Source organism: Cololabis saira, chromosome 5 (genome assembly GCF_033807715.1).
Source record: "Cololabis saira isolate AMF1-May2022 chromosome 5, fColSai1.1, whole genome shotgun sequence".
NCBI classification, from domain to species: domain Eukaryota; kingdom Metazoa; phylum Chordata; class Actinopteri; order Beloniformes; family Belonidae; genus Cololabis; species Cololabis saira.
In genome coordinates, this window is record NC_084591.1 from 25,375,579 (window position 1) to 25,402,208 (window position 26,630).

Below are 26,630 nucleotides of genomic sequence, written 5' to 3' on the forward strand. Positions count from 1 at the left end.
GGCAGGCGCTACAGATCAATGAAAACATGCACCACCTGATTCAGAGACAGCTTCTTTCCCAGGGCTATCTGTGCTCTTAATACTGTAATGCACTAATTAAGCTGATGCTGCTATGTTGCCACTCTTGCACTTTAACCATGCACTTTAACCTGGTACAAGCCAGCTGTTTTACTGTTTATTATTTATTAATATACATGCTTAGTAGCAGATCTTAGTTGATACATGCTTTTTATTATTTCATTGTCCTATGTTTTTTATGTTGTTGTAACACCACAGAGTTGCTATCTAATTTCGTTGGAGATAGATAGATAGATAGATAGATAGATAGATAGATAGATAGATAGATAGATAGATAGATAGATAGATAGATAGATAGATAGATAGATAGATAGATAGATAGATAGATAGATAGATAGATAGATAGATAGATAGATAGATAGATGGACGGACGGACGGACGGACGGACGGACGGACAGACAGACAGATAAATAGGGAAATTCAAAGTATTCAATAGCTACATGCCCAAAAAAGCAGGTTAGTATCAACGACTAACAGAAAAACTTTGTTAGTAACATATAATAACATAAGGATAAAGTTCATGAATGATTATTGTTTATTATCATTCATTTGATATGACATGGTGATGAGAGGAAGAGAAGCCTGTGTATGTATGTATGTGTGCATGTATGTGTAGGTATGTTTAGGCATGTATATGGATACAGTATGTAGCCTATGTATGTGTATATGTATGTGTGTATGTATATATATACAGTATATATATATATATATATATATATATATATATATATATATATATATATATATATATATATATATATATATATATATATATATATATATATATATATATATATATTTATTTATTTATTTATTTTTTTAGACAAAGGGGTGAGAGCTAATAAGCTATGCTTCTTCTCACTCCTTTTCGAATATTTCATTTATTTTCGGTTTTTCTGTGCTTTATTATTTTTCTTCCTGGTAATTGACATATTCGGAATAAACAGTACAAACAAAACAAACAAAACAATAATAGTGCAGCTCCTCAATGAAAGTGTCTAAGTGTAGATTAAAAGTAAAAAGACCCCCAGGGACCCCTGGACACCTCTATGAAAACCTTTATACTTTTCTTTTCAACTGTTTAAACGGTTTAATATTTGGTTTCTGTGATATTTTAACTGGCAGGTTTAATACTTCCTTTCTGTGGTGTTTTAACTTCCAGGTTTAATACTTGGTTTCTGTGGTGTTTTGCACCAGCCTGTGATGTAAACGCCTCTTTGTCCCCCCCCGCTCGCCGTAGTGAAGATGGCGGCCGCGGTGCTCGTTAGCCGTCCTGCGGGTGTCCTTCCAAAGATCTCCAGTGAGTATCGCCGCACATGTCGCCCCGGGTTCAGATATATGTGCAGGAGGCTCAAACAGCTCGCATCTCCACGTACCTGCCGTCCCAGCTCAAACGTGGCCGTAGATCTGTCGCTTTGCTGCGGTGACCTTGCTAAGGGGCTCGCTAGTCGCAGCTAGCGCCGTGTTTTTGTGGTTAAACTTTAGTCTCAATCTGGACGACGAGCTTCTTCCTTTGACTCACTGTGGCTACTAACTGGACCAGGATTAACCCTCTGAATGTGCTGTAACCTTGTTCTCAGTCGTGAAGGGTGATGTGCATCAGTTGTTGTGAACAGAACTCACAGCAGACATCCATAGCAGGGCGTAATAAGTCATTATTATTGATAACTAATAAGACCTTAGTGGTAAATCTTTAGTAGTACATCTCTAACACTGTCACTGGGGTTGAAGTCTGAACTGTGTGTGTCAGTGAACCCTCTCTTTTGACAATGAATCCTGGGATTGACCTCTCGGATTACACCAGTCTGGTTATCTGGTTTATTCACCTGGATTATATCTGATCCATTTAAGGGTTAATAACATTGCTGAACCTAAACCTGTGAAAGCCAGAGGTCATAACAATTCCTACAGTTTTACACGGTTGGCACTGGTAATGGTGGGTTCATTACTCCATCTGTTGATTTCCTAACTTTAATGTACTTTTTATGTACTTTTATAGTAATTTTTTTGTATAGAATTGGAGGTAAATATATGAACCAATGTATATTTAGCATATCTACTCTTATATAGTTACTCAAGTATATTTTTATACCATTGCTGTCTATTGCTCTCTATTATATTGTAGTATTATAGTAAAGTAATGATAATGTAATACTATGCATTATAATTACTTCTATTAGTACATACATACATACATACATACATACATACATACATACATACATACATACATACATAGTAGCACAACTAAATGCCGGGCATTTGCTTTGTTTTCTTTTGTTTGCCTTGATTTGTTAGATTTTGACTATATTTATATATACATATACGGTAACTGAGTATTATATCACTGTATAGAACAGTTATTAAAGTAGGTATGTGTGTTTTATAAGTAAGCTTATTGAAACTCGTCTTGTTATATGTAAGAATGTATGTAAGATTCAGGGGTAGGACTCGATAAGTAGCTACTTCATACTTACTCCGTTTCGAGCATGTTGGTGGATCCGTAAGGTCTGCCCAAGTGCTGTACATGTGTGTATGTATATATATATATATATATATATATATATATATATATATATATATATATATATAATCTGTTTTTTTACTTTTTTGTACTTTTTTTCAAATCAAATATGTACCAAATATGTACAGGGTCGATCTGGACTTACTGGACCACATGGGAATATTTATTTGCTCCAGAGAGTAAAATAAGCTTCAGAGAGGTTTTTGCTCTCCACCATGTATAAGACCTTATAATTTATTTTTCTTTGTTTAAGCATCATTTATAAGTGTATTGCTTTTGTTTCTGGTTTTGTTTTTTATGTTGTTTTTTTTTAATGGTCAGTTTTATTTCAGATTCAGACAACTTTATTAATCCCTTTGGGAGGTTGCCTCGGGGAAATTGACATCTCCATCTCACACACAGCACTGTCATATACAAGAACCAAGAAACGAGAGATAAAAACACCCCATAAACCAACACACCCTATAAAAGATAAATAGAATTATATGATGAAAATATTTCACAAAGTTATAGCACCACTGTCCTGGTTATCAGGATATCTTCTCATTGTACAGATGGAAATGATCTTATTTTAACTATTAAACAATGCCATAAATTCTGCTGTTGGTTTGCTTATATTAGAGTTTTCCAAAAGTTAAAGTGATTTGATTGGGATTTTTCAAAATAGTTTTCTCTCTCTTTAACAGGCAACTGTTCCTCTGCTGTCTTCGCTGCTGCGTCCGTCACCGCAGTCCAGCAGAGGAAGCTGCACCATGCTGTCATTCCAAAAGGGAAAGGAGGCCGCTCATCATCAAGTGGAATAGCGGCCACAGTGTTTGGTGCCACTGGCTTCCTCGGTCGATATGTGGTCAACAGACTGGGTCAGTCTAAGTAAAAATAAAATATAAAAAACGTGATGAATACAATACTTTATTCAAAGACGGGTGGCAAGCGAGTTGCAGTAAAGTTGAATGAATGTCATATGGTGTTGCAGGTCGAATGGGCTCCCAGGTTATAATCCCTCACCGCTGTGATCAGTATGACCTCATGTACTTCAGGCCCATGGGTGATCTCGGGCAAATCGTTTTTATGGTGAGATGCATTTAAAGACACATTTATCATGCGGAAATGTTGCAACATGTAAACAGTGAAATACTTAAACCACATGTACTCGTGATTTTTTTTTTTAAGGGTATCGATTAAGCAATAGTTGCCTTGTCTTTTTATTTATTCTATCAATAAGGAGTGGGATGCGAGGAACAAAGACTCCATCAAACGAGCTTTGGAGCACTCTAATGTCGTCATCAATCTGGTGGGCAGAGAGTGGGAAACGAGGTACACTGGTCTAGAAAAATGCTTATCGTTCACATTTTGTGTTAATTAACGTGTATATATTTATTTATTTCAACTTTTATTTTTTCCTTTTAAATGAAGAAACTACCGCTATGAAGATGTCTTCGTAAGCATCCCTCAGCAGCTTGCAAGGGCAGCAAAAGAAGCTGGCATCACAAAGTTCGTGCATATGTCACACCTCAATGCTGATATACGCAGCTCATCCAAATACCTGAGGAACAAGGTACCTGAGTGTTGTTCTGCATGCATTCCCTACTCCGTTAAACGACTGTGACATGTCCCATGTTTGGCAAGTGTGGTTGATCTTGTGGACTTTTTTTCATGATAGGCTGTAGGGGAGACGGTGGTGAGGGAGGAATTTCCTGATGCCATCATCATGAAGCCATCTGAGATGTTTGGGAGGGAGGACAGATTCTTCAACTACTACGCAAGTAAGAAAGTTTTGTGTGTGTGCGATTGGACTGCTGTAGTCTTTATGTTCCTTTGAAAGCTATTGTTTGCAATTTAGTTGCTGATTACACAAGCACAGCTCTCGCTAAATGTGTGTTTGATGCCATGAATGTTCCACGGTGTTGAAAGTGTTTTATCAGATGTGACTGAAATTTATTTTATTTAATTTTTTTCAGACATGCGCTGGTTTGGCAATGCAATTCCACTTTTGTCCATGGGAAAGGATACGGTGAAGCAGCCCGTTCATGTAAGTTTTGTCAAAGAAAGCAGTAGTTTGATTTATTTTTTTCTAGTTGTCAAATCAATGCAAAAGCTGCTCAAAAATTTAATAATGGCTCTCACCGGCCCTGGATATTAGAGTTACAGTAACATTTAACACGGACAGATTCATTGTTACATTTTTATTTATTTTTTTGCAAAATATTTGCAAATTTTCAACCAGCAATAAAGCCTGTTATTGTCTAGTGTTTATAGATGATGTTCAATGGAAATTTCAGTGTTTCAATGTTTTCCTCTAAATGTGCTAAAACAAGTTTATTTAAGATAGGCTTCCAAGATAAACATAACCACCGTATTGATCTCTCAATTCAATTATGTACCAAGTGAGCCCAACCACACTGACTCTTTTCTCCCTCAGGTGGTGGATGTGGCAAAGGCCATTATCAATGCAGTCAGAGACCCCGATGCAAATGGAAAGACATATGCACTCGCTGGGTGAGTGGATGAAAAGATATGCCCAGTAAATAATAGAAATTATTTAGAGATTTGTTTCAACAGATGTAGTGTGCCGTAGCGGTAAAAAAACGTGATGAATACAATACACATTGTTATAACAACATGGTTTCATTGTGTGCATTTGTTTTTAAAGGTAAAAAAAAAGAAAAAAAAACAACTCCTTCATAAAAAGACCTTAAAGCGTCACAGTACAGAGAGGAGGGATAACCACAAATCAGAAAAAGGGGAAAACGTATTCAGTTCTTCATAAGGAATGTACCTCATTGCACGATGATTTGTATAATCAGTCTACCGTTTTCACAACTCATGGGTAAATTAAGTTTTAAAGCTGCAGTCTTCCCAGTGCAGTGCAAATGCAGTAACTTGCAAGAAAATTTGAGCGCATACAACATTCATGCCTCTCCCAACCTCTCTGGAGCTCCAGAGCTGTAAATGCGCCCCCTGGCTGTGATTGGATGAGCTGCAATGGGAGCAGTGGAAACTTGTAAACTTGTAAACTGCATTGTGAGTTGCAGGTGGTTGTACGTAAACTCCCTAGTTCATGTAATATTATCTGAAAATAGTGGTAATTTCAGCAAATATGACAAAAGTAAATGTAACAACTGTGACTTTAAATGGTTTCTCTCCATATTCCATTATTTAATTTGGTTTACATTTGCCAATCTGAACATTCATAGTCACACAAAATGGGGGACAGGGAGTTTTTGATTAGTTTATTTGTACAAAGCGCAGAAGCACTGTTACATGAAAGTAAAGTTACAAATTCTGGGATGTCTGAGAAAGCAGGGCTTAATATATCATACCCAGTTCATTTGTACGTAGTCTGTTTCAGAAATGCGAAGCCAGGATGAGAAGCTGCAGGTATCATGCTTGGTGTATTTAATAGCGGTATGTTTGCATTCATGGTTGTAGGTTTAGGTCAGCCACAGTTACTGATACAGAAATAGAGATAACACATGCTGCTTATGTTTCACCAACTGAGCAAAATCTTATAATGGAAATGCATGAGGAGATCAAACACCTAATATGTATTAAAAAAAAAAGAAAAAAGGCAATACAACTGCGATTCAATAACCTGTATGGTCTGTCTGGGATACAATAGCAGACAAACTGAATGCACAGCAGTACTCCTGTTGAAAAGGTGCCCTAAATTAATAACTAGTTATCGTCACTTATTGTTTGGTTTATATCATATGTTTATAACACATATATTTAAATTGTCAAGACTTTCAACGTGTGACTTTGTGGTGGTTTTGTTTTTTTTTTCCTCTCAGTCCCAATCGTTACCTTCTCCATGACCTCGTGGAGTACATTTACGCCGTGGCACACAGACCTTTTGTGCCGTACCCGTTGCCTCGCCCTCTTTATCAGTAAGCATTTTATTTATTTTCTTCTACAATAATCATATTCTTTACAACTGCCTCACAGCAAACTAACATACAAACATCATGTTACACAATTATGGAAATGGTTGAATGATTTTCAAACATATTCATGGTTTGTTTAGCATTAAAGTTTTTCATTATATCCTTCTTCTGGGGTAAAATAAAATGTATAGGGGTCACTTGCATGCAGATATCAACCGACCTGTCTGCTCAGCATCTTTTTGTTCTTTTTTTCCCCCATTTTCTCAGCTTGGCTGCACAGTTCTTTGCGTTCAACCCTTTTGAGCCCTGGACAACACCAGACAAAGTGGACAGGGTAAGACCACCAAGACCGTGGTGTAACTTTGAACTTGTGATTTTTTATTTTTTTTTTTATGATGGACCATCTTCTTCATTCAGCACTGCAGCAAAGTACTAATTCTTTGTTACAACTTTCACTTTCCAGTTTCACACCACAGACATGAAGTATCCCGGACTCCCTGGTCTGGAGGATCTCGGCATCACCGCTTCCTCTGTGGAGCAAAAGGGAATCGAGATCCTGCGTCGCCACCGCCGATTCCGTTACCTGGAAGCCGACATGGATGAGACAAAGCCAGCCAAGACTGTAAACTATTAAAATGCACAATGAGGAATAAAAAAAAAAATGCTTTGTCTTTAACTGTCTTCTGTATATAAATAAAGAATTATCAACACATTTGTGTTTTGTTTTTATTAACATATTGTCATTATATTTTACATTGTAGTTAATGATTTAGAACTGCGAGAACTCAACATTTTAGGTTATATATGAGCAAGGACAAAATGAACCTATTTTTAAAAAGACATTTGTAAGTTTAGTAAATGTGTTGAACATAAAAGGAAAACAGTTCTACAGTGATAAAGACGCATGAAACATGGGAACCAGATAAAGTTCGAATTTGTTTGTCGGCACAATAAATACAAAAGTGAACTTTGAATCCATCATTAGCTTGAAGTCAAATACTATAACTATAAATACTATAATGATTAAGCAGAGGCGTATGAGACAGGCCGTCGCCGAACTGTCTTTATTTCATTGTGCACAAACTCCATACAACACAGTTGCAGCTGGTCAACTTCTGCAAACACACCCTGGGTCTGCTCTCTATCACCCTCGGGAGAGCACCAGCGTGCACACAGGTCGGCCCACGCCCACTCTGCTCCACCTACCACCAGCCCAGCCCTGGCTGACATCACCTGTGCTTGGGTGATGACAGAGTGAGGAGGAGACAGGGCAACTGCATGCCTGTAACCTTTTTCTGTGTCATTGCAATACTAAACTAACTACTGCAGACTGAAATATCTGCAAACACTTTTTGCAGTTTCATTAAATAATATTTTTTTTTTCCATTTTACCGAGGGACAAAGCTATTAATTTAATGTGCACATGGTAGAAAATGTTATCAATAAGATAAGATGTGCGTTATTGTGCAACTTGGGCTGTAAAGCCTGTTCCAGTTGAAGCGTTGCTGGATCCAGAAAACGGAACTTTGTCCTTATGAGAGATCACAATGAAGGCATATGTGCGAGTTGGAATACTTGGGGGTCTTTTACTCTTGATGTACACCATCATGTCCATGACTGCAAGTTGGGGAGAAGTAAAATCTGTTCCTGCAACACTCGCAGATCAGGGAGTTTTCAGAACAAAACTGGACGGGATTGAACGGCGGTTGAATAAACTGGGTGAGTAATTTTTCATAATCCGATTTGAAAATGTGTAAAGTTTCGGTGTAAATTATTACCATGCTTTTAGAGCTATTGGGTAAGGAATTAATTAGTTTAATCTGTCAATTTTTCTAATTCCAACCCTTTTGCTTATTTCTTTATTAGCCCAGTCACAATAACATTATCATGTTTTATATTGATCATCCTCTCACACTTTAGATCAGGGGTTTTCAACTAGATTAGGCCGGGGGCCACATCTGCAAAAAGACTGTATGGAGAGGGCCGCACTGCGTTCGCGCACAAAGCACGCAGGTGGAAAATTTGGGGGTTTTCAAAATGTATTTTGCACTCAAAGACTAAGATTTATGTATACAGTATAATACATTTGTGCACAGGAATGAGCAGGAGAATATATCTGTCTAGTTTACATATGAATTACAGTATGTATTAATTGTCTCCAGATTTAGTAATTGTGAATGTTAAATATAATATTCAGATAAAGAAATATTATTTTAAATGCAAGTTCATTTTGAAACCATGCATTGTGCAAACTTAATGAAGTTGATATTGACCTACTTTTAATAAAACTCGCCAAAATGACAAAGCACCACTTTCCACCAAGATTTCCTTATTTGAATATTATATTAAGCATTGAGCACAAACATTTCAGTCCATAGTAGCCAGTTTGACGTTATAAATAAGGAACCAAAATATTTACCATAAGCTCCTTTATTAATGACACATCTGTGCATTATATCAGCAAAACAAAACAATCGCATGAAATTATAGGAGGACTTGCAAAGTCCTCATTTAGAGATTCAAATGAAAAAAATTTCAGGCCAATCCTAGAAGCCTAAAAAAGTCCTCTATACAACGGAGGTTAATAACTAATAATGTGACAAACATTATCACTGTGCAACACTGGCAAAAGATCTGAAGTAGTAAAAAACATCTCCAACAGAGATTAACATGTGCAAACACTGTCCAATGAATCATTAACCAACTGAGGCTAACGAGCATCTTAAACTTTTATTAATTAACAAAATGCCATATGTAAACCATGTTAGTTTTGCTTGCCGGCCAGAAGTGACATCTGATCGATCGGGACAACACTACTTTCCCCCCCTTTTTTGAAATATGACCAGGGGCCACATAAAAGCTCCTGGCGGGCCGCAAGTGGCCCGCGGGCCGCCAGGTGAATATCCCTGCTTTAGATCCTTCTCATTGTTGTCCTGTGATATACAGTATCTTTAGGATAATAGATTTTAAAAGAAAATCAGTATTCCCTGGTCAAATGATGCTTCTAAACACTTTGCTGAAATTAAAGGAGCTGTATGTAAGAGCAATAATAAAACGAATCATAAAATGACCCCGATATGTCAACAGACATTTAAAAATCATGTTCATTTCAAATACTTATGTCACTGACAACAGCACTCAAGCCAGGATATTCCAGTTTAAAAAGAGGAGTTGCAGCCCTCAACTGATGTTTATGTTGTCATTTTTTGTTTTGGCCTGAAGCTCCACCCTCCACCCATCTCCCAATCACCAAGTCATGTTGTTTCTGAAGCTCCACCCTCCACCTATCTCCCAATCACCAAGTCAGTATTGTTTCTGAAGCTCCACCCTCCACCTATCTCCCAATCACCAAGTCAGTATTGTTTCGGCATCCGGGTTGCCAGCTCGGCTCTAATTATCGCAGCCATGGCAGCCTACGTATGTTTCACCAACTGAGCAACATCTTATAATGGAAATGCATGAGGAGATCAAACACCTAATATGTATAAAAAAAAAAGAAAAAAGGCAATACAACTGCGATTCAATAACCTGTATGGTCTGTCTGGGAGACAATAGCAGACAAACTGAATGCACAGCAGTACTCCTGTTGAAAAGGTGCCCTAAATTAATAACTAGTTATCGTCACTTATTGCTTGGTCACTTATTGTTTGGTTTATATCATATGTTTATAACACATATATTTAAATTGTCAAGACTTTCAACGTGTGACTTTGTGGTGGTTTTGTTTTTTTTTCCTCTCAGTCCCAATCGTTACCTTCTCCATGACCTCGTGGAGTACATTTACGCCGTGGCACACAGACCTTTTGTGCCGTACCCGTTGCCTCGCCCTCTTTATCAGTAAGCATTTTATTTATTTTCTTCCACAACAATCATATTCTTTACAACTGCCTCGCAGCAAACAAACATCATGTTACACAATTATGGAAATGGTTGAATGATTTTCAAACATATTCATGGTTTGTTTAGCATTAAAGTTTTTCATTATATCCTCCTTCTGGGGTAAAATAAAATGTGTAGGGGTCACTTGCATGCAGATATCAACCGACCTGTCTGCTCAGCATCTTTTTGTTCTTTTTTTTCCCCATTTTCTCAGCTTGGCTGCACAGTTCTTTGCGTTCAACCCTTTTGAGCCCTGGACAACACCAGACAAAGTGGACAGGGTAAGACCACCAAGACTGCGGTGTAACTTTGAACTTGTGATTTTTTTTTTTTTTTTTTTATGATGGACCATCTTCTACATTCAGCACTGCAGCAAAGTATTAATTCTTTGTTACAACTTTCACTTTCCAGTTTCACACCACAGACATGAAGTATCCCGGACTCCCTGGTCTGGAGGATCTCGGCATCACCGCTTCCTCTGTGGAGCAAAAGGGAATCGAGATCCTGCGTCGCCACCGCCGATTCCGTTAACTGGAAGCCGACATGGATGAGACAAAGCCAGCCAAGACTGTAAACTATTAAAATGCACAATGAGGAATAAAAAAAAAATGCTTTGTCTTTAACTGTCTTCTGTATATAAATAAAGAATTATCAACACATTTGTGTTTTGTTTTTATTAACATATTGTCATTATATTTTTTATATTGTAGTTAATCATTTATAACTGCGAGAACTCAACATTTTAGGTTATATATCAGCAAGGACAAAATGAACCTATTTAAAAAGACATTTGTACGTTTAGTAAATGTGTTGAACATAAAAGGAAAACAGTTCTACAGTGATAAAGACGCATGAAACATGGGAACCAGATACAGTTCGAATTTGTTTTTCGGCACAATAAATACAAAAGTGAACTTTGAATCCATCATTAGCTTGAAGGACATGAATTGTTCCACCTTTGCCTGTATGTAAGTACAAAACTCATGTAAGGAAGTAATACTATAACTATAAATACTATAATGATTAAGCAGAGGCGTATGAGACAGGCCGTCGCCGAACTGTCCTCTTTATTTCATTGTGCACAAACTCCTTACAGCACAGTTGAAGCTGGTCAACTTCTGCAAACACGCCCTGGGCCCGCTCTCTCTATCACCCTCGGGAGAGCACCAGCGTGCACACAGGTCGGCCCACGCCCACTCTGCTCCACCTACCACCAGCCCAGCCCTGGCTGTCATCACCTGTACTTGGGTGATGACAGAGTGAGGAGGAGACAGGGCAACTGCATGCCTGTAACCTTTTTCTGTGTCATTGCAATACTAAACTAACTACTGCAGACTGAAATATCTGCAAACACTTTTTGCAGTTTCATTAAATAATATTTTTTTTCTTCCATTTTACCGAGGGACAAAGCTATTAATTTAATGTGCACATGGTAGAAAATGTTATCAATAAGATAAGATGTGCGTTATTGTGCAACTTGGGCTGTAAAGCCTGTTCCAGTTGAAGCGTTGCTGGATCCAGAAAACGGAACTTTGTCCTTATGCGAGATCACAATGAAGGCATATGTGCGAGTTGGAATACTTGGGGGTCTTTTACTCTTGATGTACACCATCATGTCCATGACTGCAAGTTGGGGAGAAGTAAAATCTGTTCCTGCAACACTCGCAGATCAGGGAGTTTTCAGAACAAAACTGGACGGGATTGAACGGCGGTTGAATAAACTGGGTGAGTCATTTTTCATAATCCGATTTCAAAATGTGTAAAGTTTCGGTGTAAATTATTACCATGCTTTTAGAGCTATTGGGTAAGGAATTAATTAGTTTAATCTGTCAATTTTTCTAATTCCAACCCTTTTGCTTATTTCATTATTAGCCCAGTCACAATAACATTATCATGTTTTATATTGATCATCCTCTCACACTTTAGATCAGGGGTTTTCAACTAGATTTAGGCCGGGGGCCACATCTGCAAAAAGACTGTATGGAGAGGGCCGCACTGCGTTCGCGCACAAAGCACGCAGGCGGAAAATTTGGGGGTTTTCAAAATGTATTTTGCACTCAAAGACTAAGATTTATGTATACAGTATAATACATTTGTGCACAGGAATGAGCAGGAGAATATATCTGTCTAGTTTACATATGAATTACAGTATGTATTAATTGTCTCCAGATTTATTTATTTAGAAATATTATTTTAAATGCAAGTTCATTTTGAAACCATGCATTGTGCAAACTTAATGAAGTTGATATTGACCTACTTTTAATAAAACTCGCCAAAATGACAAAGCACCACTTTCCACCAAGATTTCCTTATTTGAATATTATATTAAGCATTGAGCACAAACATTTCAGTCCATAGTAGCCAGTTTGACGTTATAAATAAGGAACCAAAATATTTACCATAAGCTCCTTTATTAATGACACATCTGTGCATTATATCAGCAAAACAAAACAATCGCATGAAATTATAGGAGGACTTGCAAAGTCCTCATTTAGAGATTCAAATGAAAAAAAATTTAGGCCAATCCTAGAAGCCTAATGATGTAAAAAAGTCCTCTATACAACGGAGGTTAATAACTAATAATGTAACAAACATTATCACTGTGCAACACTGGCAAAAGATCTGAAGTAGTAAAAAACATCTCCAACAGAGATTAACATGTGCAAACACTGTCCAATGAATCATTAACCAACTGAGGCTAACGAGCATCTTAAACTTTTATTAATTAACAAAATGCCATATGTAAACCATGTTAGTTTTGCTTGCCGGCCAGAAGTGACATCTGATCGATCGGGACAACACTACTTTCCCCCCCTTTTTTGAAATATGACCAGGGGCCACATAAAAGCTCCTGGCGGGCCGCAAGTGGCCCGCGGGTCGCCAGTTGAATATCCCTGCTTTAGATCCTTCTCATTGTTGTCCTGTGATATACAGTATCTTTAGGATAATAGATTTTAAAAGAAAATCAGTATTCCCTGGTCAAATGATGCTTCTAAACACTTTGCTGAAATTAAAGGAGCTGTATGTAAGAGCAATAATAAAACGAATCATAAAATGACCCCGATATGTCAACAGACATTTAAAAATCATGTTCATTTCAAATACTTATGTCACTGACAACAGCACTCAAGCCAGGATATTCCAGTTTAAAAAGAGGAGTTGCAGCCCTCAACTGATGTTTATGTTGTCATTTTTTGTTTTGGCCTGAAGCTCCACCCTCCACCTATCTCCCAATCACCAAGTCAGTATTGTTTCTGAAGCTCCACCCTCCACCTATCTCCCAATCACCAAGTCAGTATTGTTTCGGCATCCGGGTTGCCAGCTCGGCTCTAATTATCGCAGCCATGGCAGCCTACGTTCCTGCTGCATTCTGCAGCCTACCTGGCAACCTCTGGTCGGGGGGAGGAGGGGGAGGGTACACGCCGCTCAACAATATTTTGAAAGTGACTGCAGTACCAGTTTTGGCCATTTCTTACAGACAGCTCCTTTAAAGTGTTTGTCTCATGACATGAAAACCTTCATGACAAATCCTGCATTTTACTTGAGCATAAAAAAATTATCCGTACCAAAGAGATAGAATATATTCCTCTCTGTTAGATGCGTCGACGGAAGTTATTTGGTTTATTTGGACATCCAGATTCCTGACAGTCCAACAAATCACAAATGTGTGCCAGTTGCCATTTCTTATTTACACCATTTTTCCCTCATTTTACTTTTCCAACCTCCACAAAAGCACAACTAATGGAGAAATTTGGCCAGAAGAGCTGCACCAAGGAGCATCTATCTAATGTGGAGCAGGAGCAGAAGACGGAAATTGTGGTTCCAAAGTTATACCCACACTCTTTCCTCTTTGAAAAATGGGGTGAAGGCCTGTCAGAAGATGAACAGAAGGAGGCTGAAGGTCTTTTTCAGGTCTATGGATACAATGTCTTCCTGAGTAACCAACTTCCACTTGACAGGAAGATTCCTGATATGAGAGATGTCAGGTAAAATTAGCTGAAAATAGCAACAAACCAACAAAAATGTGACTTCAAACACTAAAGATTCAATATTAGATAAATGGCACACACATAAAAAAGTTAAATTTACCTAACTGTTTTTGCCCGGTTTAAAGTAAATGAAACTGCATACCATTTCACACCATTTAGATGTCGGATTCAGAATTATCCCAAAGACCTGCCCAGCATCAGTGTGGTGCTGATCTACATAAACGAAGCCCTTTCTGTCATTAAGAGGGCAGTACGAAGCATCATCACCCACACCCCAGAGCACCTGCTGAAGGAGATCATTCTGGTGGATGATTGTAGCACATACAGTGAGTTCAACAATAGCCTCATAACAAAGCCGCTGCTTGTAGTTCAAAATCAACGGCAGCCGTGTCACTCGGCTAGTTATATTTTTCATATACTGTATTGATCTGTAAATGTGACTGTGGATTATATTTTCAGATGATCTTGGAAAAGCTTTACAAGACTACATTGATCAGATTCACAAAGAAAGGCCTGGACTCATAAAAAAAGTGCGACACACTCAACAAATGGGTTTATCCCAATCCCGAAACTCAGGCTGGGAACACGCCACAGCGGATGTTGTGGTGATTTTAGATGCTCACATTGAAGCAACACAAGGATGGTGAGCACAGAGCAGTTATCAGACAAATACCACTACTTTATACGCCTCTATTTGCGTAATAATCATGTACTCCGATGCTGTGGAAAAGAGATGACTTCCCCTTCCTCTTTTTGAGGTCAATGTCCAATTATTTATCATGTCTTCTCCAGGGCAGAACCTCTGCTGGCCAGGATCAAAGCTGACAGGACTGTAGTGGTGTCCCCTGTATTTGATAAGGTCTACTTTGATGATCTACGAGTGGAAAGATATATCCCATCTTCTCATGGCTTTGACTGGGAATTATGGTGCATGTATGAATCCTTCAGCCCTGATTGGTTCAAAATGGGGGATGAGTCACAGCCTGGGAAGTAAGTACAGAGAAAATATGTGCACGTTGAAATATTTCATTGCAAACTCAATTAAAAAGTTCTGGAGTCTGCAGAAGTACTTACACTCACTGGCCACTTTATATCGCTAGTACCGGGCCAGGCCCTGTTTTGCCTTCAGAACTACCTTAATCCTTCGTGGCTTAGATTCAACAAGGTACTGGAGACATTCCTCAGAGTTTGGTCCATATTGACATGAGAGCATTTGCTGGAGATTTGTCGGCTGCACATCCAGGATGCAAATCTCCCATTCCACCGCATCTCAAAGGTGCTGCATTGGATTGAGATCTGGTGACTGTGGAGGCCATTTGAGTAGTGAACTCATTGTCATGTTCAGGAAACCAGTCTGAAATGATTCTTTATGACATGGCACGTTGCTGGAAGTAGCATCAGAAGATGGTACACTGTGGTCATAAAGAGATGGACATGGTCAGCAACAACACTCAGGTAGGCTGTGGCGTTGACACGATCCTCCATTGGTACTAATGGGCCCAAAGTGTGCCAGGAAAATATCCCCCACCCAAATACCCAAATTCTGACCCAACCATCTGAATGTTGCAGCAGAAATCAAGACTCATCAGACCAGGCAACGTTTTTTCCAATATTCTGTTGTCCAGTTTTGGTGAATCTGTGTGAATTGTAGCCTCAGTTTCCTGTTTTTAGCTGACAGGAGTGACCCGGTGAGGTTCTGCTGCTGTAGCCCATCCACCTCAAGTTTGGACGTGTTGTACGTTCAGAGATGCTCTTCTGCGTACATCGGTTGTAACGAGTGGTTATTTGAGTTACTGTTGCCTTTCTATCAGCTAGAACCTGGCCATTCTCCTCTGACCTCTGGCATCAACAAGGCATTCGCGCCCACAGAACTGCCGCTCACTGGATATTTTCTCTTTTTTCGGACCATTCTCTGTAAACCCTAGAGATGGTTGTGGATGAAAATCCCAGTAGATCAGCAGTTTCTGGGATACTCAGACCAGCCTGTCCGGCACCAACAACCATGCCACTTATAAAGTCACTTAAATCTCCTTTGTTCCCCATTCTGATGCTTTTTGAACTGCAGCAGATCGTCTTGACCACGTCTACATGCCAAAATGCATTTGGTTGCTGCCATCTGATTAGCTGATTAGCTGATTAGAAATTAGCATTAACAAGCAGTTTGACATGTGTACCTAATAAAGTGGCCGGTGAGTGTATATTCTGCCTCTTATACTGGATTCCTCTAAAAAAGGTTTCCATGTTCGCCCTAAATTGTTATTTACTTGGCAAATGACAAAGATTTTTATGTCTGGTTTCATGCTAACCAAAAAAAGAAAAAGGGGAAAAAGATCGCATCACAAAGGCAGGCAGTGTCAGTGCAAATGGTTGGTTAGTTTTAGAGCCACTGTGATTTATTTGCACAGAAGTCCATCCGTTATGGGAATCTTTGCTGCAGACAGAGCTTTTCTTGGAGAAATCGGTGGGCTCGATGGTGGAATGAAAGTATATGGAGGAGAAAATGTTGAACTGGGGATTCGCGTGAGTAACTGCAACTGCTTATGATAAAATAAATGTGGACAGTATCCCTAATGACCTGTGAGCTGTATCTTTGATGTTCAGGTGTGGCTGTGTGGAGGGAGTGTAGAAGTTGTACCTTGCTCCAGGATTGCCCACATCGAGCGAGCACATAAACCATATGCACCTGATCTCAGCTCTGCCATGAGGAGAAATGCCTTGAGGGTTGCAGATATTTGGTTAGATGAATACAAGAAAAATGTATTTATCACCTGGAATGTTCCACTTAAGGTTGGTACTGTATTTTATATTTGCAAATATTTGCACATGATGTTGTAGACATCTCAGCCACCCAGGTTATGATAATCCTAAATGATTGAACAGAGAATAGCTGGACTTCTTGGTTGTTTAAGATGTTTCACATCTCACCTGAAAGACTTCTTCACTGACACTTCTTGAGACAATAGAGCTGTTTAGACATGATATTTTCAATTAAACTTTGAATATTGCAAGATGGTGCGTGTGACCCGTCAGCTGATGTTAAAAGAATAGATTGATTCTTATGTCTTACTTTCTAGCTGTGACAACAAGAAAAAAAATACACCAGGTCTTAGGAGGATAATATTTATTTTATATGTTTGTTTGTTTTTTTGCTTTTTGTTTTAAACATGTTTTTCACCAATCATGCACCCTCTGAAATGACATTACACACAGGACCATGGGATTGATATTGGTGATGTATCACAAAGGAAAAAACTCAGGGAAAAGCTGAAATGTAAGCCCTTCAAGTGGTACCTGGAAAATGTCTATCCAAGTCTGGAGACCATGGATAACATCCTGGGATACGGTGTGGTAAGGGCCATACTCAGTCATCACTCTGTTCAAGATAATACTGAGCCTAAATGTTACGCACTGAATTTCCTAAACTGTGGATATGTCGCTATGCATTTGCTGTTACTGGACATTCATTTTTCAATGATATAACAAGAATGGTCACATGTGATTGAACATAAAGCAAATAAAGAAGTGTGACTCCACAGCTGAAGAACACACTATTTGAGAGCTACTGTGTGGACCAGGGAGAGCTTCCAGGGAATATCCCTGTGTTGTATGAGTGCCACTTCCAAGAACCGCAGGTAATATTTAAACAAACAATTGTATTTTTTCATTATCATTATTTGCTGAAATTATTAACAGATCCTAAATCATAACTTACCCCTTTTCACCAGTACTGCTACTACAACACAGATGGGGAAATCTTCATTGGGGCGATTAAATCTCACAAATACAACAGTAACCGCTGCCTGGTGGATCCAGGCTTTGGAAGCATTCCCACTCTGCACTCGTGTCAGGTGGCAAAGCTAAACCAACTACACATGCACTGGGACTTCAAACAAGTAAGACCTTTGTTGGCAATAATGATGGCAGTATTTAGTACTGCTATGTCTGAAATGTAGTTCTCTCCAGCCTTTCTCAAGCACCTACATTCACTCTACGGAGTCAGGCTTTGATCTGATGCACCACACCTCACACACTCCACTGTCTACACACTGATGTTATTCAGCTGAGAAAATATACGTAGCTGATAAACATGCTTAGATGGAGAAAAAGTGAGGCTGAGTTGAGAAAGCATATAAAGAGATGACTCTAAAATGTATGGAAAGTTTTGTAATGCAAAGACTGAGACTGTTGATAAAGGTTGCTTGTGCAGCTTTGAAACACTTTGAAGAGTTAACCCTACTGCTAACGTCGAAGGAGCATTCTCTTGATGACGTAATGAGCAGGATGGGATTGCTGCTTTTTAGTCTGGTGGATGTGCACTCAGGGATGACACAGTAGGAACTGAACATGGGTAGCATTTCAGTTTGACTCAAGAATGTACAAACTAGGGGTGTAACAATATATCGTGCCACGAAATTTCGCGATACAAAAATGTCACAATACGTGTCGTGGAGGTGACAAAGTGTATCGCGATATTGGATTATTAATATTAATCTATTGGGTTTACTAGTAACGCGCATCCGACCGCAACCGGACCGTGGCCGGACCGCGGCCGGACCGCGCGGACCAAAATCTTCCTCCGCTCAGAAGAAACTAGTCCAGTTTTGCAGTCCCGTTTTGAGCTCTGAACCTTTACTTATGTAAGTCTGGTGTAAAGTTAAGCCTTACCTTATTAAATTAAACCTTTTTCGGGTCGTGAGTAGGATAAACACGGGAAAACTTCCGAGTTGGAGTGTACTTTAATGTCCGCTCAACAGTGTAGGATTTTAGAACATCAACACAGCAGCTAGTGCTGTATCACTCCGCCCAATCTAAAACATACTAAGCACTAAAGATAAACTGACTAGTGTAATTATAGTCCCTGATTTACATCAGAATATAAAGAATATATTTATAAAATAATGAACCCTGAATTAACAAAATAACCTTCTTAACAAAAATAAATCTCCTCTTACACTTATAAGGTGAGCATGAATCAATCTTTTTTATCATGTAAAATTGTATGTATTTATTTACTTGTATTTATTTATTTAATTTTAGTTGTTAAATTTCTGGAAAAGAAAAAAGTCAAATCATACATGAGAGAAACTATTCAGTTTGTGGCAAAATATTTTTACTTGTATGAAACAGAAGATGCATAATGCAAACCTGACATTTACTTATGTTCAGTTTGTGGAAAATGGTTGGCCTGGCTTTCTCTTTAAAACTTAAACAGTTATAAAGCATTACAAACTGTAACAATAGGGCAAACGCACAGCATTATTTTGTATTTTGTGTCTTTCAAATAAAAGACAATTTCCTCATGACTACCTCATTCAAGGTTGTTAAAAAAATACTGCTATATCGTATCGTATCGTTATCGTGACCTCAATATCGTGTATCGTACCGTATCGTGAGATTAGTGTATCGTTACACCCCTAGTACAAACACACACTTTCATCACATTGTATGTGATTCCCCAAAGCATATTAATCCGTATGTTTTGGGTGATCACTCCATTGTTTAACATGAGCCTCTAGTCCAGGCAGGTTGCTGTCTTATGGCGCTTTTGCACTAGTCCCGCCTCTGCCCGGCTCGGCTTGGTGCGGCCCCGTCTTGCACGTTTGCACTAGGGGCGAGGTTCTTTGCGGGCTGAGCCAGGACTATTTCTGACGTCACCACCCTCCGCGCCACTGATTGGTCGGGGGCGGGGCCGGCAGACGTTTGAATCAGGAAGCGGGAGTCAGCGCGAGAGATTTTATTATAAAGCGCAAAACGTCTGTTTGGTGATCCAACTCTGAGGTGCAGATGTTCATAAACCTGGTGGCTGTCGAGAAAATTAAAAAAGGGATGTAGGCGGGCTGTTTTTTTTCTCAGCCGCTCCCGGCTCCAGCTGATTTCTCATCTGCGCATCTGCGACACAAACAAAGGTGTTGCGCAATCGAGTACGTCACAGCAGCTCCACCCCAACCCCCCCACTTCTCCCCTGGCTGTGGAAAAACACACGGGTGGAGCCGCGTCGAGCCACGCCGCGCCGAGCCGGGCTGAAGCGAGACTAGTGGAAAAGTGGCATTACTTCCAGGAATCCCATTTCAGTTATCTTTACTACGATACAAAGGTTAAAGCCACACCAAGGAACTTTCACAGTTATTTGCTCAGAGGATCCTCTTATAGCTGGGAGTGAATGTGTCAAAAATCATAAAGATTGTGCACTTGGTGACAAGTTTTTGATATTTGGCATGTTGTTAGGTATGAACGGAGCCTGTAAGAGCTCAAGTGAAGAAAAAAAAAAGTAACTTCGTGGCCACGTTAAAGTTAATCGAGAGCACGTTATGTGTCATCGTGAGCAGAATTTATTAAAGCGTGGGTACGATTAACAAAGCGTGCGCACATTTTGGAAAATTCCAAAATCTCTCCCAATCCGACGGCCGTGCTGCCCCATGCAGGGGGGGGGGGGGGGGGCGACGCGTTCCCCTGTGAATCTGTGTTTCCCTGCGTGTTGAAAGCAGGGAAACATCTGAAACGTGCCAGACACGGACGCTCGGGGCCCTGAGATGAGCAGCCCCGCCCAACAGGACTGATTGCCACCTGATCAGATCATGGTTTAATGATATTTGATTGTCAGTATTGCTGTGTTCAAGTGATTAATTTGGTAGATGGGTTAAAACTCCAATAATATTACCACTGTGTTTTCACAGCTCAGTGTTTGGCAATCATCTCCTGCAGCGCAGTGATTTCCCTTCATGTCATCTAACTGTGTGTTTGTTTGTTTGTTTCTTTCAGCACAGATTTGTTTAGTTTTTTTCAAGATTGGGAAAATCTCTCTCGTGTGCACGTTTTATCAACTCGTGAGCACGTTATATTAACTCGTGCGCACAATTTAATTAAACGTGCACACGAGTTAATAGAAAATGCACACAAGTTGATAAAACGTGCACACGAGTTAATTAAATGTGCTCAAGTTTTATTAAATGTGCTCACATTTTATTAAAAATATATTGCATGATCCTTCACAGGCTCCGTAGGTATGGATGTAAGGTTTTCAAAAACCACCGCAAACAAATTGGGATGGCCCCCTAGTGGCCGGTTTGCAGAAAATTCAAAATGGCTCCCGCAGAAAAGACCAAAGTTCTTATCTCAGCTTCTCTTAGTCCTTGATTGTGCTATATTGTCACTTTTTCTACTTTTTTGGTGCTAGGAATTCAATTCTGAGATACATTTCAATTTTCAAGGTCATGTTGAAGGTCAAATTAAATTTTCAAGATCATTTTTTGCACTAAAAACTCCATATCTTTAGAATTAAGTCACATAAAAATATTGTATAGGGCACTACACCCATATTTTCACTTCCAAGGAATGCAATTTTATGTTTATTGGATAGGTCACTATTGCTTCAGAATAAAGCCACAATGAAAGCATGATCTTTGGGAAAAAAAAAAACAAAAAAAACTCCATGTCTACAACAAGAGTGGATTCGGTCTGGGACAGATATATAGAGGCAAGTCTCAAATCCCAGACTGCAGGGTGTTGAACACAAGTGTCCGCTAAGATGCCTCTGCCAAAGGGAGCTCAATGGCAGAAGTTCCTCAAGGACAGTCAAAATAAAGACCAGGGGCCTCATTTATAAAAGAGTGCGTAGGATCCATACTAAAAGTGCACGTGCGCCCAAAAGCCGAAAATGGCGTGCGCACATAAAAATCCGAATTTATAAAACCGTGTGCACGCACACTTGCACGCAATGTTCACTTTATAAATCACAGTCCAGCTGGAAGGTTGCGCACGTGAATTCGCCTCATACCCCGCCCTCTACACGCCCACATTCTACCATAAATGGGTAATGCAAACTACATGATGATTGTATTTACATATAAATGAGCCTGCTGATCATGCGCAGCGGCTTCCTGCAGTCTGTTTCTGCTGCGCGTCAGGATGAATGAGACGTGTCGAGCCACTGTGCCACTAAATTTCACAGAGACTGAGATCGAGATGTTGTGGATGAGGTGGAGGCCAGGAAAACGACATTATTTGGTGGTCACAGTAAAAGTATAAATAGTAAATAAATAGTATAAAATAAAGCAAGTGAGTGGTAGTACGTTGTTGCTGTGCTAAACACCGTGAGTGCCACGGGAAGATCTGTTGCAGACAAAAAAAAGAAGTGGTGTGATTTGAAGGTGGAGGCCTAGAGGTGCGGAGCCCCTAAAGGGACACAGATTTTTTTTATATATATAATGAGTTTTACGTGCGCGCGTGAAACCTTTAAGGCTGATTTATGGTTCCGCGTTACACCAACACAGAGCCTACGGCGTAGGTGCGCGTCAATTTAACGCGGAACCATAATTTAGGCTTTAGGCGCGCGCGTAAAGGTTTCACGCGCGTGTAAAACTCATTATATATATATAAAAAAAATCTGAGTCCCTTTAGGGGCTCCGTAGAGTGGCCCGGCACTCATTTGTTCTGTCCTCAGTCACTCTACGGTTGGAAGCGGTGGGTGACGAGGAGGTTCCCGGCACGGCGTGTCCTGCACCGCGGCTGCAGCAGCAGCACCAGAGCGTCCTGACTGACGCTGAGCTTCAAACACAGAGGGACACGATTAGCGCTATTATATTATAAGTCTGATATGTGATGACATTAAAAGTATGACATGAATCTGGCTTCATTTCACCACCTCACCGCCTGCGTCGACAGTTCCCTATATCTTCAAAATGTTCGTGCGCTAGGGTCAGGGTTGGCGTGAAGATACACACATTTTTCGGTTAGTTTTTCTTTTTAAATCCCAACCTTTGCGTAGAAGGTGGCATGCACATCTTTCAAGCCCTGTTTTGTGCGCAAGCGAGCTTTATAAATGAGGCCCCAGCTGGTTCAGTACCTTAGTAAGGAACTTCAAGAGATCACAGCTGGCTCAGAGTACCACCTTCTCACAACAAAGGCTGACCTTGTCCTGAGCAACAAACCGACTGACCTAGAAGCCTTGTCACCATGTCAACAAGAAGAAGCTGACACACGAATGATGCTGCATTTGCGTCATGCTGCTGAGCAGGGTCACACCAAGGCTTACCTAAAGACAGTAGATAGTGATGTAGTGGTGCTGGCCATCAACCTGTTCAAGGAGCTAGGCCTCTCAGAGCTGTGGATTGGCTTTGGATCAGGAAAAGCATATAAAGATATTCCAATCCACCACATCTCAGAAATGCTGGGACCTCAAAAATGCCAAGCACCTGCCTTCTTCCACGCATTCACTGGGTGTGACGTTGAATCAGCAATGTTTGGATTTGGCAAAAAAACTGCATGGAATGCATGGACAGCTTTTCCTGAAGTCATCAACACCATCATTGAAATCACCCAAGACCCAACCAGCCTCACACTGGAATCAGTGCATATGCGACATCTCTGAATGAGGGATTCAGAGATTATTTTAGTTGGTCCAAGTGTTCTGCGGCAACATATTCTCCCTTTGTTAACTCCTCTGTCAGTAAAACCTTGTGAGCTTGTCAAAAACGTGGGTGTAATTTTAGATGCTGATCTTAAACACATAGCTAATGTCTCCAGGACTGCCTTCTATCATCTCAGAAATATATCTAAAGTAAGATGCTTTCTGCCACAATCAGACTCTGAAAAGCTGGACATACCTTTATCTCCAGTAGATTAGATTATTGCAATGCACTTTTTGCAGGACTGACAAAGCAAGTGTTACATAAACTCCAGCTTATTCAAAATTCTAATTTTTCATTCTCTTGTTTGCTCTCTCTCTCTCATTTTCTCTTTCCTCTTTACTTCCTTGTCTGTTATGGTTCTGTGACAGTTTCTAACAATTTCACTGTTGTTGAAGAATGACAAACTGAAATTGATATCACATACCACAGACTCCCTGGGTGGTATGTGGACCCTTTCCTCTCAAGTCCCTGTCGGTGCACCTGATGTATTTTCAAAGGTCATATTTGGCTTTTTTGTAAGCCTCAATGTCCCCTGGGGTGAAAGCAGAGGTATGTGCTTCAAGTTTAGCACAAAGCCCTGGTCCAATCCATGGTTTTTGATTTGGATAAGTGCCGATGGAGGGTTTAGGTACAGTCTCATCCATGCACTTACTGATGGAATCTATGACAGAGTTTGTGTACGCATTGACGTCACCATCAGCTGCTTTCATCAAATATCTGCCAGTCAGTTGTTGCAAAGCAGTCCTGTAGGACCTCCTCAGCTGTATTGTTCCACCAATGAATGACCCTAGAAACGGTTTTCTCCTATTTGATTATTATTATTATTCAAATATGTTTATTGAATTTTTCAATTATATTTACGTCAACATTACAACTTGGTTCCCAGACCCATAAAATAAGTACAAATAAATGCAATACAAAAACAAATATAATGTATGCCTATGGTATGGCATGTAGAAGAAATTGGCGTCTCCTCAGGGATGACCCCAAATAATGCAGTCAATGGATTGGGACTAATTCCTATTTGATTATTAGTATGCAGGCACTAAGGATGGCAGAGTGACATATTTTACCAGGACAAATGAGGGGTTTGTTGCAGTATTGTATTCATTTTAACTGTTTAGCTGCTGTGGTTTGATTTTTACATGTTTAATTTGTTGTTGTTTTAAAATTAAATTAAAAAAAAGCTTTTGTGGCCATTATTCAAAGTGTACAGACAGGAAGGGGATAGAGAGAGAGAATGGGGAGGACATGCATCAAAGGGCTGCAGGCTGAGACTCAAACCTGCAACCACTGCAGGAGGACTGTAGCCTGAGTACATGGGCCGCTTGCTCTAACCACTGCACCACCCAGCGGCACTATATTGCTTTTAATGCTACATTTATCAAAGTAGGTGCAGAAGGAATGTCATAATTTCTGTGATTTTGTGTGACTTTTGGTGGATTTTGCACAGTTTATGGGCTGAAAACTCTCAGCTGTACCTGACACACAGACTCTGACTCCTCAACAGTGTATTTTCAGAGGCTATCAGAAAGAGGTGATCAACTCTCAATTACATAGACTATCATCTTATGTTATCTTTCTCATTCCTTTGCAGGGTGATGCCATCAGAAACAAAGCAACAAACAGGTGTCTTGAGATTGCCCAGGGAGAGAACTCTTATTATCAGCTCATCATTCAGCAGTGCAGCGGGCAGAGCTGGAGGATTGAACACCTCATTACAAACTTCTAGTTCACTTCTGTGTATTGATGCATTAATGTGTGATATTTTTTCAAACTGCGACCTTTTTTATTTTTTACAGCAAAATTAGAAAATTAAATTTAAACTGTTAAACTTTGAAGAATTCAAGTTTATTTACTAGCCATATTTCAATTTGTGCTACAGTACATGACTGTGTGGGGGGGGGGCACTATGGAAATCCTGTTGCTTTTCAGGCTATGATGGAGCTCATCTCCTGGACCCATTGCTGCATCTGTCAGGGCAACCAAACAGACAGCAGAGCCATCATGTTCCGCAATATCACGGAATAAGACTCCTCTTCCATCCCCTCAACTTGACTTCTGGCGCCGATAACATCCCTTTCATTTACACTGCCTAACACACGTTAAACACAAGTTCTTCGTCCAGAGAAAGTAATGGGCTCCAATCAAAAAAAGGCCTATTGTGGGGGGGGCACGGTGGCGCGCTTGGCAGCGCAGCAGTCCTAGAACTAGAAGGTCCTGGGCTCAATTCTCACGGGGGATTCATGCCCCGGACTGACTTAGGTAGTAGCACTGGGTGAAGAAAGTGGGGAAAAAAATGAGAGATAAAAAAATTTGCCTTGCCAAAAAGCTGTATATTCTAATATTATGAAGACGGCCCCTTTTCTCTACTTCCCATTCACAGTTTATTCACTCTGCACTAAATAAAGCACTCTCCTGAATAAATGCCACCAAAATGAATAAGTAAATAGAATAAATAATGCTTTTACCTGGTTGTTACCATGAGCCAAACACAGTAGCTCCCCTCAGTTCCCCATTGCTGCTGGTGTTTGGGGTGATACTGCAGCTGTGTGTTTTCAAGACACTGGCAACACTGGCCAGCTTCAGCTAGCGGAGGCTTTTCCAGGTTGCCAACTGTGTTACAGAGGGCTCGCTCAGTTTAGTGCCCTAAGTCAAGTGCCAAAGTTCATAATATGGCAAATGCAGCTGGTCTTGCTATATCCTAACCACAGTAGCCAAAAATGGTGGTATATTTATTACCGGTACCTCTGCATTTTTATCTTGATTGTCAAATGGCTAAGCATGACTGTGGGGCTGTACGCTGCTGTCAGACAGCCCGCCGGGCCATCTCTCTGACCATCTCTGTGACAGACTGATTTCTTACAGC

At 39.9% G+C, this 26,630-nt stretch overlaps 2 protein-coding genes across 2 annotated transcripts; both read left to right on the plus strand.

The window, feature by feature from the left end:
* Nucleotides 1-1,269: 1,269 nt before the first annotated feature.
* On the plus strand, nucleotides 1,270-7,196 carry ndufa9a (NADH:ubiquinone oxidoreductase subunit A9a). The gene is made up of 11 exons (XM_061722545.1): nucleotides 1,270-1,378; nucleotides 3,289-3,462; nucleotides 3,576-3,673; nucleotides 3,825-3,916; nucleotides 4,016-4,157; nucleotides 4,263-4,365; nucleotides 4,561-4,631; nucleotides 5,022-5,098; nucleotides 6,394-6,489; nucleotides 6,754-6,820; nucleotides 6,950-7,196. The coding sequence occupies exons 1-11, from the start codon at nucleotides 1,324-1,326 to the stop codon at nucleotides 7,118-7,120; spliced, it is 1,146 nt and encodes a 381-aa protein (XP_061578529.1). The 5' UTR covers nucleotides 1,270-1,323; the 3' UTR covers nucleotides 7,121-7,196.
* Nucleotides 7,197-11,615: 4,419 nt separating this feature from the next.
* On the plus strand, nucleotides 11,616-25,605 carry LOC133443964 (probable polypeptide N-acetylgalactosaminyltransferase 8). The gene is made up of 11 exons (XM_061721333.1): nucleotides 11,616-12,090; nucleotides 14,099-14,351; nucleotides 14,514-14,680; nucleotides 14,814-14,997; nucleotides 15,147-15,344; nucleotides 16,760-16,874; nucleotides 16,956-17,141; nucleotides 17,565-17,702; nucleotides 17,891-17,986; nucleotides 18,080-18,247; nucleotides 25,359-25,605. Exons 1-11 carry the CDS (start codon nucleotides 11,919-11,921, stop codon nucleotides 25,491-25,493), a joined length of 1,812 nt encoding a protein of 603 aa, XP_061577317.1. The 5' UTR covers nucleotides 11,616-11,918; the 3' UTR covers nucleotides 25,494-25,605.
* The last annotated feature ends 1,025 nt before the right edge of the window (nucleotides 25,606-26,630 follow it).